At 37.8% G+C, this 19,055-nt stretch overlaps 1 protein-coding gene across 1 annotated transcript; it reads right to left on the bottom strand.

Annotated features, from left to right (window-relative positions):
• Positions 1 to 3,802: 3,802 nt before the first annotated feature.
• Positions 3,803 to 17,941, bottom strand: LOC104612662 (ranBP2-type zinc finger protein At1g67325-like). The gene is made up of 10 exons (XM_010280184.3): positions 17,643 to 17,941; positions 17,091 to 17,136; positions 11,173 to 11,288; positions 8,811 to 9,084; positions 8,484 to 8,554; positions 4,981 to 5,032; positions 4,783 to 4,892; positions 4,626 to 4,650; positions 4,378 to 4,529; positions 3,803 to 4,172 (listed from the first exon to the last, which is right to left on the bottom strand). The coding sequence occupies exons 1-10, from the start codon at positions 17,649 to 17,651 to the stop codon at positions 4,170 to 4,172; spliced, it is 858 nt and encodes a 285-aa protein (XP_010278486.1). The 5' UTR covers positions 17,652 to 17,941; the 3' UTR covers positions 3,803 to 4,169.
• Between the last annotated feature and the right edge of the window lie 1,114 nt (positions 17,942 to 19,055).

Raw genomic sequence — 19,055 nt, 5'->3', positions numbered from 1 at the left:
TACAGTAGAATCTATTCACTCAGTTAAATTGCAAAGCTGTTCTTTATGGAATTTTACAGAAACTAACATTAGATCATGATGCATTGTTTGGTGAAAACCTGGTTTGGAACACGAGATATTTGTCAACTTAATATATCGCCTTATGGCTTGTTTTATTCTCTTTTCCAGACACAAGCCCTTGGTGTTTTGCTCTAGTCATTGAGCTTACTTTATTGATTTGCATAAGCGTGCAAATAAATTAAAGCAATTAAAATATATTAATTAGTAGATGTGAATGTTTTAAAAACTGGAGTAAACTGATGGTTGAACTGGAACCATCAGTTACTGAAAACAGGAAAAAGAATCTGGTGTCTAGTTTGTCCTAGTTAGAAAACGATTTTCCTCTTTTCTTTCAACCTTCAGTTGTTTGTGATTTTTATTTTCTTTTCTTTAGTTTATTTTCTCATTTTTTATGTTTATATATATTAGTTTATTTTTCTCTTCAGTTTGGAATTTTTTACGCTTATATTTTCACGATCTTGAGAAATGAGAATAGTCGGTCCATCCAAACTTTTCTGTATTTAAATTTTCTACTATTATGTGAAACCTAACACAAACTTTACCAGTAGAAGGGGATTATGTGGTCACGGTTCATTCTCATATCATATGAAACATGAGCCACTTTGTAAGAAAACATATATAATAGGTAACATGAATCGACCATTCCGATTCCAAATCCAATTGACTGTGAACCAAACGGATCCTACATGTCACATGTGGGTTTAAACTATGATGCTAGAAAGAAATCAACTGCCACAAGTGGTTAACCAAAACCAATATTCTCCTGACACATGATACATAATGCAAACCCAGATAATTGGATCGGATCGGTTCAGTTCAGCTCTGTTGGATCTGAGTCCAGATCACCTGCCAACTCCTTAACATCTTACACCGTACATTTCATTTCATAGTGAGGTGTGGATAAGAAGTTAAGATTAAGTTGGTTGGGTGTTGGAACGTGTTTTGTTGGCAGGAGAATACAAGGCCTAATTTTAGTTACACGTGGCAGATCTTGTGTTCAATTATTTATATTGTTGCGTGTAAGGACAGATGGAATTTTTCCTTTGGGTTTTTTTCAATTGACTGGGCCACCAGCAAGACGAGGGTATTTGGTTATGATTATCCCTCTGGGAATAATCATCTCATCTTTGGACACTGGCAAGCTCCATTCGAATACGGTCCAAAGATTTCTACTGGGATTGTGACATTGATTAATAGACCTAAAAATACAATTTACTGAATCTGATGATCCTACCATCCAGTTCACTGTAAACCTAACAACAATAGGTAAAATAAAACCTCTTGGGAATTCGTATCTCCTATCCACAAAAATCCTACCCACTTGCCCCATGACACTACAGCTGTACATTGGAAACATCTCTCCACGGTAAAATGTAAATATCAGAGATGTTCTCAATGTACCACTGTAGTAGGGCATGGGTGGGTGGGAGATCCAAACTTGCTATCTTGGTACCTGGTACCTAGCAAGGTGTCATAGAAGCGACGGTATGAATGATTTTTTTGCCACGTCGGTGTTTTGGCCTTTTGGGAGTCTGGAACTCTGGATTTGGTAGTCGGTACTCGGTAGGCATAATGGGTGGTGATCACTGAACGTGTCGGTGCGTTTTTTTTTCTTTTCTAACCACTGTACCTTTAAATACCTCCCACCCCACATTAAACAAATTTGTGAGTCAAAAGTATCACATTTTGTGGAAACTAGAAGAGGCCCATTGACTGGTGTGAAAAAAGATGCCCCTGTTACATTCAGATTCTTAATTGAATTGGTTGTGGGTGAGTAAATAATTCCAAATTTAATTTTATATTTTAAAAATCCAACAAAAACCACAAAATTCAAAAAGGGTTTGCAAGCAATGTTGGGAATCTGACATGGACAACTGCATTTTAGATTATAATATAGATTCAAAAGAAATCGGTGATGACAGAAAGAAATAATACCAGAAGAGCTTTGACCAATCAAAACCCCATTTAAACTTTGATAAATACCACATGATTGGTTACTATGTTTACGATACCGGTTAATTGGTCACACAAGCTTCGACCAATCAAATGCCTGTAACATGTATATCACGTGAACAGGTAGATAAACTTGCATACGAAAATCCACATTCATATGTATCATGTAACGTTTACATGCATAGATAAAATGGGTCTTAGCTCTAAAATAATTTACCTTTGCAGTCTTTGTTTTTTGATAGTTGATATTCACAGTCCTAAATCGATCATTAATTGATTCTATATGGACCCAGACACAAATCAATTATTAATCGAATGACATCTATAACTATCTGTGACAATAACAAACTTAGAACTTCATTCTTAAAAATATAACCTTAAAAAATAACATTAAAATAGCAAACCATTATATATTGATAAAATAAGTGTTTTTCTACAAAATTTAGAAATTTATCCTCAAAAAAAAAATTACAAGAAAACAGGGAAATCTCAATATATTATATACGATTTAATTGATAGAATCAGCTTATGATACCAGAAAGGATTCAACAATGAAACCAGAAAAGACATGATACCAGAAAAATTTACAGCCAATCAACTGGTATCAGATAAGAGGTAACCAATCAGGCGGTTTTCATCAAAATTTATGAAGCGCTCTGATTGATCAAAGCTCTTCCGCTATCATGTCTTCCCAATATCATAGATTTTCCCTACTGAAAAAACTTGCGAGTCAGAAAATTCAAACAACCAAAAAGAAACTCCTATAACTAACAAGTTTCTGAGCTAATGAACGATAAACTGGAGTGCACCGCCAATCATGTAAGAAATTCCTCGTTCAGTAATTCATCATTTCATCAATCCCCCTCATACCCACCAGAGGGTGGCAGTGGCACACTGGTGGGTACGAGTGAGTAATGATAGATTCTGACTTTCACGGGAGGATAAAATCATAAAATAAATAAAGGAACAGAGATTTTAATTAGAGTTAAATATCTTAAATTGTGTATCTTTTTTCCTTTAGGCAGTGTTTGGCTTTAAGGAAAAGCTAGGGAAACCTATACAAGGTTTGTAAAGGTTTCCCTATCTTTACCTTCCTTCCCCTACATTTTCCTTCAAACCAAACACAGCCTTAAAGTAACTTTTTGAAACCCCCACCGGTCAAAATAAAAACATTACGCGGAGGACAAGAATTTTGGCATACCGCCCCCCCCCCACCCCCCACCCACCCAACTTTGACTTGATTTCAAATTGGCAGACACAAAGCTCCGCCACCTTAGGTACAATAGAAGGTTTTGACCAGGTGTGGGGAGTGGGAAGGAGTCCCAATGTCCCAGGCGTTAGGTAGTAACTTCCTGAGCTAGGATTTAGTGATGTGAATCGACCTGGATCTATTAGTAATATCACTCGGCAGATTCCATAATGAGCCCGGATTCCTAGGTTCTTGGACCTTTCTGTGCATGTAACATACCAATACACTAAAGAGGAAACAACAAACTCAAATAGCCAAAACAGACGCCAAGCAAAGCATCCCCAATGCTCCATTCCTACAATGGAGAACTGACCAAGGTATTCTTAAACAAGTAATATTCCCATTCCAACCAAAACATGAAGATAAAAAACCTAAAACAAATCGAGTTTGGAAATATGGTAAATCTCTGGACTAATCTTTTCAACAGGCCACTTCCACAACTTCATACAGACACGTATGAAATGTTGAGAACTGCCATGAAGTGCAGCCTTGCTGAATCCTATCATTCTACAGATTTATCTATAAAAGTAACCAGGAATGTACATAACATACCCACTAGATAGACAAAAGCTCATGTCCAAAAAGTATAGGGGGCCTACCTTCAAATAAATAATGAAAACCAACTCGTAAAAGATGACACCAGTCGACCTAGTCGATACATGACATGTTTTGAGGAAAAGGTGATAAACAAAAATAACGACCACAAATGACATTACCCAGTAGTAAACCAGTAAACATGGGGTTGCTGCAAATACAACAACTTGACACTGATCATGATAACTGGTAAGGCAGAGTAACTTGACAACCGCTGCAACATGACGATGACAAGACTGACTTTCAGACACCCATATTGAGCAAGCCGGACGAAGACTCTGGACCTTCTCAACCCTCAAAAGTGTACTAGTACTCACTGGAACAATAGACAACTATGAATCAATGGAAAGTACAAAAATAATTTGAGGAAAGAAAGAAGAGCAACCACTCCAGATCATTAATAAATGATGATTGTAGTTTATGTTTAATGAGTTTGTGAGATATACAAAGAAGAGAATGATGCGAGAAGCCAGCAATTTAAAGCAACAAATGGATGTACACAAACACATCTCACAACAAACCTGTTCATCTTCTGATGATGATGGTGAAGGGGACTTGTTTGTTTCAGATGGTTTTTCTGCCCCACAATTCTGTCTATTGCACTTGGTCCTAAATGGATAATTTATATTGTTACATTTCTCACACTTCCAGCTACCCTCGGGCATCTTTTGTTCTGCAAGACAAGTAATTCATAGTAAGAAGGAATATCGGGATACCAAGACAGAAGAAATGACAATTTACCAGTGAAAAGAAAAAAAAAAATACTTACTAGAATTTTTCTCAGATTTAGCAGCCTGCATAAGAAAACAGAGGCTCAGTAAAATGTGAATTAAAGAAAAACTTGGTCTAGGGGCGCGCGCGGGGGGGGGGGGGGGAATAAAAAAATGCTGCTCGACATTTTCTCCAACAAAATAAGCAGTACAAACCTGCGTCCCAGGTCTTGGGGTATTGCACTTCCTCATGTTGCAGACTGTTCTAAATGAAAAGTTAACATTCCCACATTTGGGGCACGTCCAGTCACTATCACGTGTTGTATCTACATAGAGGAATAAAAGGAGTTAACAAATACAAAGAAATGCAACAATGAAGAATCTGCAAAATGCATAAACTAAATTGATGCCTACCTGCAGGCAGCTTCTGAGGATTCTCATCTGGAAAAACTCCTGGCCTTGCCCCCTATACCAAAGTTGGAAATTAAAAACTCTGACAACACACAGATGCACAATATTTCATATCTAAGATACCAAATGATGCAGGAGCACGTGGGGCCCACATGTAACCCTGCTAGCAGCTGGTTCCTAGAGGGGGCCAACCTACTTATTCATCTTTGTTTTCTTATTTTTCTTGAGTTATATATCCCATATGGACTTTACAGTTGTTTGTTAGTGTTCGGTCTTTTATTTTTAAGTTGAGTCATGTGAATCCTTAAGTTGGGGTATTTTGGTCAAATTAAGTGTTAGATCGCCACTTTGCTTGGAGGCAGCTATAAAAGCCTCAAATCATTTTTGTTGCTTTCAAACCCTAAAGATTTATACTATGCACTGAAGTGATGATTTCAGCCTTAAAAGTGGGTTGCTCTTCATTCCAGCTTTAAGTGTACTGTTTCACTTCAAGATTTCAACACTTCTCTTATTTCCGTTATCTACTGATTTTATATATCTGCTACATCAGATTTGGTAATCAGAGCTTAAGATACTAGATCTGAACCATGGCAGCTCGTGGTAAGGGACATGGAGGTAAAGGAAACCAGTTTCAGCAAGGGGAAATGTTGGAGATGAGACGTATGATTGAAGATTTTTCACGGGATGTATAAGCCTTGCAACAGCGAAAGCGAGCAGAAACCTGCATGGAGATTTCGGAAGGCGACCATGAACCTTCAGACAGGAAGGTAGTGTTAGAGATGAATTGAGGTTGAGGAAGAGAATCCCCTCCATTGGCCTAACAATGAAGAGGTTGAACATGGTGTGTTGGAAAATGGTTGTGGATTGGGAAACCAGCATGGAAAATTACTTTGAATGGAAGCCAATGGCCAAGGAGTGGAGGGTGTTGTTCGTGAAACTAAAATTGAAGGGTGTTGCATTTCGATGGTGGAAGTGAGTTGAAGAGAAATGCTCTCATCAAGGGAAGTCAAAAATTAATACATGGGAGCATAGTAGGCAAAGATGAGGAAGCAACTTCTACCAGCTGATTCCACCATGAAGTTGTATGAGAGACTCCATTCATTGAGGCAAAAGGGGATGACGGTAGGAGAATACACATCAGAATTTAATATCTTTGTATCCAGGTTGTTCTTAACAAGAGCAATGAGCAACTAACAACTTGTTAGTTGAGATGTGTAGTGGGACTGTTTAGTCTTGAAGATGCTCGACAATATGCCTTAATGGCTGAAAAACAAGTATTGCATTATGGTGCAAGAGTGCTGTTAAGGGTGCTCGGAGTGAGCAAACATGTGTTAAAAATGCAAAAGGAGTTAACACCATTGGTTGGACAACTGTGAAAAATCCTATTGGAGTTGGTAAGGGTGAGAAAGAAAAAGAACCAGCAAGGTTCAGCAACTCCAACTGTGCAGATGGGAGTACTTCTAAAGGTGGCAGCAGAAGCAGCAGAAGAAGAAGAGACATTTACCCAGCTCAAGGTGAAAGCTCCAGTGCATACATCATTTTGAGACCACTTGTAAGGTTTTGTACCTTGTAAGGCTTTGTAGAAAATCAGCTCGAATGTACACATCATTGAGTTGCCGGGAGGCACTTCAAATAAGTCCTATCTTTAATGTTGCTGACTTATATTCCTTTGAGGGATTTGATGGAGAAGAGCAGATACCAAAAACCATGTTTCAACAGCTCCAAATAAGCTACCAAAAGTGATAAAAGATGTTTTGGATGTGAAGGAGGTTCGATCTAGAAGGGGAACCACCTAACAACGATTTTTAGTGAAATGGTTGGGAAAACCAGCCACATATACTGAGTGCATGAAGGTGTTCTTGCCAGAGTAGAGTTTCCAACCCAGGGAGGTTGATGCAAGAGCATGTGGGGCTCATGTGTAACCCCACTAACATCTGGTTTCTGGAGGGGGCCAAGTATTCATCTTTGTTTTCTTATTTTTCCTGAGTTATATATCTTATATGAACTTTATGGTTGTTTGGTAATGTTTTAGTTTTTTATTTTTAAGCTGAGTCATGTGACTATCACACGAGTCACTTAAGTTGGGGTATTTTGGTCAAATTGTGTGTTACGGTGTCACTTTGCTTGGAAGCATCTATATTAGCCTCATATCATGTTTGAACTTTGTAGAAGGATCTTTTTGCTGTTTTCAATCTTTAAAGACTTATATTATCCACTTAAGTAGTGATTTCAACCCTAAAAGTGGAAAAAAATCAAGCTTTTCACAAGCTATTCAAGCTCGGCTAGTAAGGCTTACGAGCATAATACATGCATACATGCATACATATATAGATATTAATAAATAAGCTTTATTATATGTATAATAATATTTCACATATATAATATTTTTATTTTTATGTATAATAATAAGTAATTTTTATAATTCTTAATTTTTTTGCATGTAAAATAAAAAATGAGTTTTGTATGTATAATATTTATTTTTTATAGAAAGCTTGGCACGCAATCGAGCTTGAGCCGAGTCAAGCTCGAACATACGAGCTTTTGAGCCAAGCCAAATTCGAGTTCAAGTATCTAGCATAAATCAAGCTCAAGCTTGAACCCAACATTTTTTTTTCGCAAGCCGAGCTCAAGTAACCAGATATTCGACTTGGCTCGGTTCAAACCCACCCCTAACTGAAAGTGGGTTATCCTTCTTTCCAGCTTCACGTGTATTGTTTCACCTCAAGATTTAACACTTCTTGTTATTCTCTACCAGTTCTATACTTTTGCTCCATCACCAAAACCTTCTGGTTCTTTTGTACCACACCTTGCCCCGCCTCTTCTTTCATGAACTTTTTTTGTGTACGTGTATTTCTTGAGAGGAGGGAACAAGGTGATAATGGCCCATATATATTAGTGACTCTTGGAACTGTAAGGCTTTTAAAATATTTTAGAAGTGTCACTCCCCCCTAGCTAGGTTTGATGATAAAATACACCACGTTGTGATCTTTAGTTTTAAGGATCATGTGCAAGCATACTAGCTAGCTGTATTTTGAAGTGTAATGCATGTATACACAATAAAAGAGTTGATAAACCTCCCAAGTATTGGTGTCAATTCATTTAACTCCCCTCCCCACTCACTCACAGGTTAAAGTATCTCCTCTCATAGAGAACTCATTATCCATCAGCCGTCTATATCAATGGTACTTTTTTTGGATAATTGCTTCTGTATCAATGGTATTGATCAACCAGTACCTAATTTTGTAGTATACCCTAAGAATTAAGAACCTATTGTGAACTCCATCTCCCTTCTCAATCTAATTACCTGTAGAATCATCATCCACCCACACCACAAGCTACATAAAATTAACTAAAACCCCAAAATGATCTAAAGTGAAATAAAAGAGCGAAGGGAAAGGAAGAAAAGAGAAAAGGAACTATTTAAGAACAAAACTAACAAGCAACCATAGGAAAGCAGCTCATGCAACTATTTAAGAACAAAACTAATTAACATGCCTCATACATACCATAGCAGTGTGACCCATGGGCAAACCCAAGCCATATCGGTCCATTAGAGGGGCCATACCGTACATCCCACCTAAGAAAGAGAAGAAATCATAATCAAGGTAACCCTACCAAATGCATATATTAAAAAAAAACAAGATATGATAAAGAAAAGAATAAGGTACGGGGGCAGAAGCAAGAAATAAAAATGACAAGCTGATTTTTCATAAGCAACAGTAAATAGTAAATGTAAATACTCTAAAAATGCCTTGCTAGTGGAAAGAAATGCAGTGGTAAAAAATAAAGAGAGACAGGAAAAAGGAAAGGAAAGAAATTAAAATGGCAATTACCAGTTCCCAGCATAGATCCACTAGAATATGGTGGCGGTCCAGACAAATGCAGTGGCCCATAAGGGCTGCCAACTGAGAGGCGGCTGCCATAGTCATAATGATATCCAGACCCCCCAGAGAATGGAAGATCATAGGGAGGAAGAGATGTTCCACTAAACAGTGAAGAGCCATATGGTGGAACTCCCAGGTACATAGAAGAAGGTGCACCTGAACCTAGATAGGCTGCTGATGAGTTGTAACTTTGAGGGGCTTGAAGTGGCTTCGTAGCAGATTTCTGAAAAGTAGTGGTATAATTAGGTGCAAATTCATAAATAAAAAACATCTTTTACACCTTCTATCAATTGGATAAAGCAAGCCATATAATTTTTTTTAAGCAAGCCATATGATATTCAACATGCCTAAACACATCATTAACTTTCTTGGCATGAAAAATGAAATTTAAAAGAAAAAAATATCAAGAAAGGACACCCAAAATAGCAGAAATCAAAATTTGTCTGATAAGAATTAAACACCTGTTTCAAACTTAACTTGGAGCTTTCAGATACAAAATGATGGTATCTTCAGAATGTTACCAAATAAAATTAAGCATGTGCAACCTATGTTACCCAGATACAGCAAGGACAGGGCTAAACATGGAATTCAATACTGATTTTACACTATAAATTGAAGTTTTTTTGGTAAGTAAAAGATCATTAAATTTCATTGAAAAATATAAAGATATGCATTGTTACAAGCACCCCACAGGGAGGCACAAGATGCAACCTCACTGTTAGAACAGAGCTAGTACAGATACAGAATTACAATTGCACCCAATACATCTGATCCCTAATCACCCCTTGCTTAGCTAATGAAACTTCTTCGTTTCATTTCTATAACACCAAATCACTGAGCCCAGATCTCTCAACCAACCTACCACCACCTTGGAGTCCCCTTCAATTACCAAGTTCTCCAAGTTCCAAGTCTTTTGCATTCTGAAACCTTGTAACACTGCAAACAGTTCAGCCTTTAAAGAGTCTATCCCCACCGGTCCTGAAGAAAGTGCAAGTATGATCCCTTCTGTGTTCCTTATGACTCCCCTCCAATTCCTGAAGGACCTGGATTGCCTTGACTGCTCCCATCAAGGTTTAATTTCAGAAAACCTTCAGGAGGAGGTGTCCACACCAGCCTTGGTCTGATCTTCTGCACTGAACTAGATGCCACTGAAAACCTATTCCTCCAAATATCAGCAAAGAAGAATTGTCTAAAAGATCCAGAGTTAGTAGCTAATCAATTGTTGCCCCAGTTAACAAGGGCAACAATGAATCAGATATATTAAGGAGTAGCCACTTAACCAGATACCAAAGTTCTAGAATAATAGTAGACAATCTCAAGTTTTAAGTCTTGATGGCTCATCAACAGTGACTTTAAAAAGGTCATGCCTTTTCCACAGGTAATGGCCATTGATTCTATTTGTTCTTTTTGGTTTGGAGCATCAATCTGATTTTAGCAGCTGCAGGGACCGGTCCATGAGTTGTTTTTCCTAGGTTGTTGCTTGGCCCGGTGTTTATATTGCAAAGCCATTTTTTTAACCAACAAAAAATGGGTTCTCGCAGGGGAAATTTACAAAATGTGAATAAACCTATTCATTCTTCTGTAAGATTATTCAACAACAATCTTGGTGAATTTGAACTTTAATTCTTCAATGTACTTGACCAACAAATTAACGCTAAATAACACAATATACCTTTCATACAACCGGCTATAAGAAAAACAACATTAAGATGAACTATCATTAAATCAGGATTCCAATTTGTTCAGAACAGTAAAGGGAGGAACAATTCCATTTCTCCATAAAGATGTAAATCTATGTAGAGCAAGCAAAAGCCAATACCAAAACTAAAGCTTTTCTCTGATCAAAACTTCAAGATAAACAGGGGCACGCAAAGAATGCTTGGAAATTTTTCTTGCAACATTGAAGCACTTTCATAACAGAGCTTTACAGGAAAAATATCTTGCAGAAATGGAGCACCCATAAACAAAATATTTAGGAAAATTGAAAAATGAAAGTGTCACAAATAAAATAAAAAGGACTATACACAGAAAAATAGAAATGCCATATTAGGATTGTTCCAAGCAAAAATAAGCCATCCAGTCTGTGACTTGTACATGAATGCCACTAAACCCAACATAAAAGAAAACAAATAAGTGTATAAAACTCTTAATGATGAACCAAATTAACCAATGTATATATCACATCTTCTTTGTGATAATGCTGTACTATAATAATAGTTAGCTCATGGCTTTTGTTGCTGGACTCATGAATTTTTTGCTTGGCATGGACCTCAATCAATAATGAGATTATGGCAAATTAAACATGGCTTACCGAATTATGATCAGCTGGCCTGGATTGAGTACAATTACGCATATTGCAGGTCGTCCTAAATGAAAAATTGACATTACCACAACTTGGACATGTCCAATCATCTTCCCGACGACTACCTAAAACGACAACATCCCAGTATAACAACAGGACATAAGTATAAATGGATTACAGTATACAAATATGACAACCAACATTTGGTAGTCCAGATACAACCAACATATTTAAAATGACATGTGAGAATCAGACTCAGATAACCTAACTGTAAGTGTTCAAAGTACTGCTCATACTCTTTTTTTTATTCTTTATTAATAATCAATAAAATTTTCAGCTAGCCATCAAAAAAACCACAGGCTCAGCAAAACATTTTATACAGAAATTAAGGGCACGATACCAAAATGAAGATGAAGAATACAATACCAAATTAGTCCTATTTTTTATTGGCAAAGGATTTTACTGATAACCAAGGATTGAAGTAATGTATCACACCATATTGTATGACAATATTGGTTGTTGGAACCAAATGATACACTAAAAACTAGGAATTAGGAATATCTGTCGATTTTAAATAATAATAGTAGTAAGCATGCAACAACGGCGGAAAGATTGGCATTAAAACATAGAGTACCAATGCTTTTAATTGCTTGATACTGAATTTTTGGTATTGAGTGTATTGATACTTGGAACCTTGTTGGTAACAAGAGATGCTTACAACAAGGACAAGAAAATAGGGGGCAAACAAATCAGCAAACACCTCAAATAAAGGTAATAAAAAAAACCAGAAAATTAGAGAAACTATGAAGAGAACAGGATATGCAAGATTAGAACAAGGGAGAAGGATCACAAAAAGAAACCTTAAATATTATGGAAAGATTTCAGGTGTTCAAGACATCTGGCACAAACCTAGCCGCCCTAAAGTTGATGCTTTGTGTTGGGAAGTGTATTATGGAAAGATTACTACTATGGACAATCTACAAAAGATACGGCATTTTCTTTTCTTATCTCCAAACTAGGTTTGCCTTTGTAAAGCTAATGGGGAGAATTGTTACCACTTTTGTTTACAAGTAAAATTTCATTAAAAGGAAAAAATGAATACAATCTAGGTAGGTGATAAGGTAGCACCTAACAACAGCAACAAGTACAAAAACTACCTATCTTCAATAATCCATAATACAATTTTGTAACCCCACCACCTCCCATAGGCTTTTTCCTAAGTCTTCTCTCTTGACCAGAGAAAACTCTGGTAAGATCAAAGCCCAATCTGCAACAGAATTGCCAACAGCCGCCACCAACTTGCCCAGCTTCCATTCCTTGTCTTCAAAAAATCTTCTATTCCTTTCCTTCCAAATATTCCAGCAAATAACAAATGAAGGCTCCAGATTATTCTAGCCATCCTCCCTCCTCTGATTCTTGGCCATGAGCAAAAATTTTCAGGTGTCCTTGGCTGAAAATTTCTAACACCTAAGATAGACGAGATGAGGTTCCACAAGAACCCTGTGATTTTGCATGTAAAAAAGAGATGGATGATTGATTCCTCTTCTTCTCTATGCAAGTAACACATGTTGGCCATACTGAAACCCCTTGTCTTCAAGTGATCCACTATCAACACACTACCCATAGCTATTAGCCAAGCAAAAGCTTCCACCCGAGTGCACCAGGTTACCGCATAACCCAGATTTCATTCTTCACTCCTAAATCAAAATTTTCCAGCTTCATCTCTTGTAGCATTAACACATCTGGATTGAATTTTCTCACTACACTCCTTACCAACACCCTTCTTCCGTCTCTCAAACCCCTGACATTCTAGGATGGCAACCTCATTTCCAACTCAACCTCCACGACCATTTATCTATTTCTTCAAATAACATCCAACTCAACCTCTTCTCCTATCTCCGATTCCTCTCCCCCTACCCAATAACTTTTTTTCTTCTCTTTTGTTTCTTTCAAACTACTCAATTGCCCTTCTAACCACCCTCTCCCCTCCCAAAAAATAAAATAAAATAAAACAAAAACCGAAGCGATTTACACACCTCCACCTGTCTCTCCATAATCTTCTCAATTTCCACCCTCTTCTCCCCTAAACCTCCCTCTTTAGAAACCTCCTCCCCCTATAGGGCCACAAACTCCTCGCTCCCCTCCTTTATCCCTTCTCCCAATGCCTCCAACTCTCTCATCTCCCCCTTCCCACCACCATCATCTTTAAATCCTTGATTATTATTCTTCTTTTTCTATTGTAAGCCCTTTCCTACTGTCCACAACTTTCTTCCAGATTTTAAATCTTTCTATTTTTTTTGTTTCCCCTCTCACCCTCATCTTCAGCTCCAATTACCTCCTCCTCCCTTATCCTATTGACTTCTTCCAATGTTTTTGAATCAAACAGTTTATTCAAACTTACCTCATTATTCAGACAAGCAACAATCTCTAAACTAAAGATCTTGACCCAGGCTCAGCAATCTCCTTCCTTCCTATCGTTGTTTGAGTAGTCCACCTGGTTGGCATTATCTTTCTCCTTATCGCCAATCCCTTCATTCCTTTTTCTTGATAAGTAAAGCGATTTTATTAAATAATAAAGATAAATGAAGGAGTACAATGATAACGCTTCCCTCAAGAGGCGTGAGATGCTGCCTGCAAAAACCCTCAAAGTTACAACATAGCCCAAAAGAGTTGTTGATCCCGATGCACCCTTGCTTTGCTAGACAGTCTGCCATCCCATTTGCCAATCTTCTTTCCCATTGAAAACTGGCAGAGATATTTGTAGTTAGCCATTTAAATATCCTCAATGCTCCCCTAAATGATCTGGTCACTTTCTCTGGATTATTCAGCCACCCAATTACTAATTTAGACTCACCTTCAATTAATAATTGTTCAATGTTCAGCTCTTTAGCAATCTCTACTCCTCATAGAACTGCATGGACTTCCGCACTAACTGAATTAGGGGTGAGCAAAAAAACCGAAAAACCGAACCGGCCAAAAAAACCGACCAAAATCAAACCAAAAAATCGGTTAACCAAACCGGTCGGTTCGGTTTCAGTTAACCAATATAAAAAACCAGCGGTTAACCGAACCGACTGGTATACATATATTTCTATATATTTTATATATTATAAATTAATAAATATGCATTATATATAAATATATATTTAGAATTTTTTTATTATATATTTATATATATTTTTATAATATATATTGTAAAAATTAAAAAACTGAAAAACCGATGGTTAACTGAACCGGTCAACCAGTTAACCGACTGGTTTCGGTTCTGGTTTGGTTAAAAAAAGCCCCACGGTTCGGCAACACAGTTCGGTTGGTTAACCGAACCATGAGCACCCCTAAACTGAATCCATCTCTCCAATAGGACCAAAAAACAAAGCGATAATCTGTCCCTATGCATCTCTGAAAACTCCCCCAATCCCTAATGGCCCTGGATTGCCTAGACTGTTTCAATCAAAATTTAGCTTGGTGACACCTTCAATCCCTGCATTCCTCAACACTCTATTCCCACTATCAGTATCATGCTATTGACATTGCACCATAGTTGGCAAGATGATTTGGCTCGAAGAGATGCCAACCTGTCCACAATCAAAACTGTGATCTTGAGAATCCACCACCTCTTCAAACACTAAAGCTCTTCTCAGTTTCTGGTCGATTGATCGTGCATTGGTTTCCCCATATTTCTTTGCTTCATCGCCATTGGTCGAGACAATCTTCTTTCCTCCTTCACATCTCGCAATCACCCAAACCCATTCATCATATGAACTTTCTCGACCTAAATTTTTCCATTTGTCCTTATGTTTTCTCCTACCAATCAATCCAACTATCTTTCCCACAAAAGCCCCTAAGCACCCGCAACCACTTGTGCTGATTGAGATTCTTAAACCCCTTACCAAAATTCTTTAAGTGGTGGCCACCACATTTAAAATGCTTTGTGTGAAAACCACATACTACATGTTGATCTTCTAACTTCTTAAACCTCACCTCCTCCGCATGGACATCTCTCGCTTGTCCACCTATGCTCAGATCACCCATGTGTCCATCTCTTAATTTCTCCCCTGCCACCTCATCATTTTCTTCTTCCTCTTCTCCCACAACCCAACTGTTCAACTCCCTATCCTCCCCATCCCATCCTCTAGCCTGCTACATGAAGCCTCTATGCCTGTATTACCTCCCACCTGCCCCTCACTCTCCATCTTCCTCAAGATTCTTCTACTCTTCCATCAAACCCTCCTCCCCCACTCTAGTTCTACATGCTCTATAAATATATACTGAAATATAAAAAGTATTCCGTTCTGTGTAGCAGCATATATCTAAAAATATTCACCAAGTGACATATTTCTAAAGAAACAAAAAGATGACAAAAAAAAAAGAAAGAAGAAAAATATATTAGTATCAGAATCAGGACAACATCATAGTCATAGTCAGTGTATTAGTTTTTTTTTTTTTTTGAAGAATCAAGAAGAAAGAAAATTTATTAAAAGAAAAGGTTACATCCTGTATCACATTGGTTGTCTAGATGACACACTAACAACATAAGTACATACTTCAATTACATGTCCAGAACATTAAACTGAGAATACATTTACATTACAAGGCTGTAACTCAAGTGAATTCCAGAAATTTTCCAATAAATCAACTTAGGAGACTTGATCAAAATCTAGGAGCCCAAGGACCCACTCTGATATCAGATTGGACACTGAAGCTATCAGGTATTCTATATTGTTGGCCCTATTCTCGAATACTCTTCTGTTTCTCTCCCTCCAAATAGACCCAACATACTGCAAAAGGGATGCAGCTCCAAACAATATTGGCTTTCTTACTTCCTCTGAAGTATGGCCACATAGAAAATATTTCTGCTGGATCTAACGGCTGGAAGCCACACATCCCAAATAAAAAGGAAAAGAACTTCCATGTGAAGCTCGCTATGCTGCATGTGAAGAACAAGTGGAACACAGTTTCTTCCTCCTCCTTGCATAAATAGCACCTGCTTGCCATATGAAATCCCCTAGATTTCAGATGATCAGTAGTGAGTCATGTGCCACCAACCATGCAAAGGCCTCTACCCTTGGGGGTATTGGATTCCCCCAAACTCCATTTATCTGGACTGAGCCCCCCTCTTCTTTGATTAATGCTTTGTAGAATGACTTAACTGTGAATCTGCCCTCCTTACATTCCTTCCACCAGAGACCATCTTCTGCACCTCCTAAAATGTTAGTCCTTCTAACTTTTCCAACAGTAGTATACATTCTTCCACTTCTTGATCTAGTAAAGGTCTTCTAAACTTCAGATTCCAGATCAGTTGCTCCCCTCTCCACTCATAACATTGAGCTCCCCTCACTTAACTTCCCTATCTCCAGCCACTCATCTTCCCAAAACCTCACCCTTGAGCCTTCCCCCACTCTAAATTTGACAAAACTCCTGAATTCTTGGTTAAAGCTCATAATTCCTTTCCAGAAACTCACCCCATAGGATCTCCTCACTTCCTTTGATTCCCATCTAAATCTTATCACTCCATACTTCCCGACAACCATCCTTCTCCACAAAGCCTCCCTCTCTCTCCTTGCCCAAACCTCCACAACCACTTCCCTATAAGTGCTTTGTTCATCAGCTTTACCCTTCTCAGCCCCAACCCCCCCCCCCCCTCCTTTGGTTTGCATACCTTTTCTCACTTGACTAAGTGGAATCTTTTAACTCCCCCTACTCCTTCCCATAGGAAGTCTCTTTAAACTTTTTCAATTTTCATGGCCACTTCAGTAGGAATCCTTAGCAAAGAAAGATAATATGACGGTAAACTAGCCAAAACACTCTTAATGAAAGTGATTCTTCCTCTTGGCAAATTGCTAATAGATTGATAGTTATCCTGAAAAAACTATGATAGGGGAAATCCAAAATAAAATAGATCTCAAAGAAACCAAGACCGAGCATACCATCAGTTCGAGCACGCTTGCTTGATGAAGAATTTCTGTTATCCACCTGAAAAAAAAAATAATCATTAGGAAAAAGCGCGGTGTACGATAACTCTCATCATTTTCAAAACCAAAACCGATGAACGACGCATTGCAACGTATATCAAACTATTAATAACAGGAAAAAACAATAACAACACATTGGATCAAATGAGGCAAGAATCCCGAGTTCTGTATTCGAAAAAACCCTAATTTGCTAAAGAATAAACTCTCTCGAGCGCACCATTGAAGAAATAAAAGAGATGAGGGACGGAGACAGAGAAACTTAAAGATCATCAAATTCAAAGTTTGCAGCAATGCAAACACGGTTGAACAGGAATTATCTAGCCAAGAAATGACTGGAAAGGAGACAAGGTTTGCAATGAAAGACGCGGCTTTAGAAATGATGCATAAATTTGGCAGATAATGTGTAAAACAAAAAAAAAAAAATTAAAATGAAGACGGTTCGACTGTCATAATCTTAGAAACAAATGGAATGAGATTGAAAGATAAGGAGGGAATAATTCGAAATACCTGAGACATGGCTGGAAGAAGATTTCCTTGGAGCAAAGGATCTGGACTCTCTGTCTTAGACAACAAACAAGAAAAGGAAGAAGAAGAAACACTACGAGACGCCGATAGATAATGGTTTCGACGATCTAGGGTTTCGGTGACGAAAGGAATGTAGGGCAAGGGATGGGTGGTGCAGTCATGGTCCTTAGGATGACAACTGAAGTTTTGCCGTTAAGCCCTCAACTGTTTGATTAGAACATCCCCCAGCGCCCGATGCTTCTGCTTGTACAGAACAAAAGGGAAGCACGAATACGACCATCCCCTATCGGGGGTGGCAATATATTTACCTGGGGTGGGGTGCACGTCGGGCCGGGTTAGGTCCAATTGAAGTCGACCCAAACCCGACCCGACCTATGAAACCTTCAATCCTAACCCTAACCGAAAGTTGGGATTGGCCCTGATTTCTCTCCTTCCTTTTTGTCAAGTATTCTTATTTTTTAGGGGAAATTCCCTATTAGTACCTTGTACTTTGAGGATAGTGTCACTTTGGTCTCCAAACTTTAAAATGCGACAAATCAATATTCGAATTTTCAAATTGTATCAATCCAGTACCTATCGTAAATCAGTTGTTAAGTAACATTTGAAAAAGACATAAATGTCCTTCAAGTGTCATTTAATTTTCTTTATCAACCATCCAAGCGTTGACAAAAAAATTAATAGTCATAAATCCTTGTCTCATTTATTCAAGAAAGTTGGGGTCCAAAACGCCCATTGAGATGTGACTCAAACTTTCTTGAATAAAAGAGGCAAGGATTTAGGACTGTTAATTTTTTGTCAACGTTTGGATGGTTGATAAAGGAAATTAGGTGATACTCAAAGGGCATTTGTGTCTTTTTCAAATGACACTTAACAGCTGGTTAACGGTAGGTATTTGATTGACATATAAAATTCAAATACTGAATTGTTGCATTTTAAAGTTTGGGGACCAAAGTGACATTAGGCCCAAAGTACAGGGTGTTATTTGGGAATTTTACTTATTTCTTATAGACTCAAATGTTGATGTGAATTCAGGGTCCATTCATTTGCTTCACAATTGAAGCTTGATAATCAAAATTAGAATTGCAATGGTCTATTCCACTCATTTGTTATCGAATTGGAATCAGAATTGGCTGGAATGAATTCTCATTCCCATAGAAGGGAAAGGAAATGTCATTCCATCAGGAATGGGAATAGAATTCTGATTCCACCCAACCAAACAAATGAACCATTCCATTTTCGATTCTGGACCCCTATTATGGATGTGTTATTAAAAACTTTTCTTTTAAACTTAAAATTGTTATCATACATATATACATTCATGCATATAGATATATAATTACATGCAAACATTAGATGCATAGTTTCACGTACATACATATATAAATGTTTATATAA

The sequence above is a fragment of the Nelumbo nucifera genome, chromosome 8 (genome assembly GCF_055504915.1).
Source record: "Nelumbo nucifera cultivar China Antique chromosome 8, China Antique-T2T, whole genome shotgun sequence".
NCBI classification, from domain to species: Eukaryota; Viridiplantae; Streptophyta; class Magnoliopsida; order Proteales; family Nelumbonaceae; genus Nelumbo; species Nelumbo nucifera.
The sequence above is the reverse complement of the archived record's forward strand: the minus strand, read 5'-3'. Positions and strand labels throughout refer to the sequence as shown.

Bases quoted from the DNA above. Each gene is read 5' to 3' on its own strand.
- LOC104612662 (XM_010280184.3), bottom strand. The intron at 9,085-11,172 runs GTAAGCCATGTT...ACTACTTTTCAG, and splicing joins GGCCAGCTGATCATAATTCG to AAATCTGCTACGAAGCCACT. The intron at 8,555-8,810 runs GTAATTGCCATT...TCTCTTTCTTAG, and splicing joins TGGATCTATGCTGGGAACTG to GTGGGATGTACGGTATGGCC.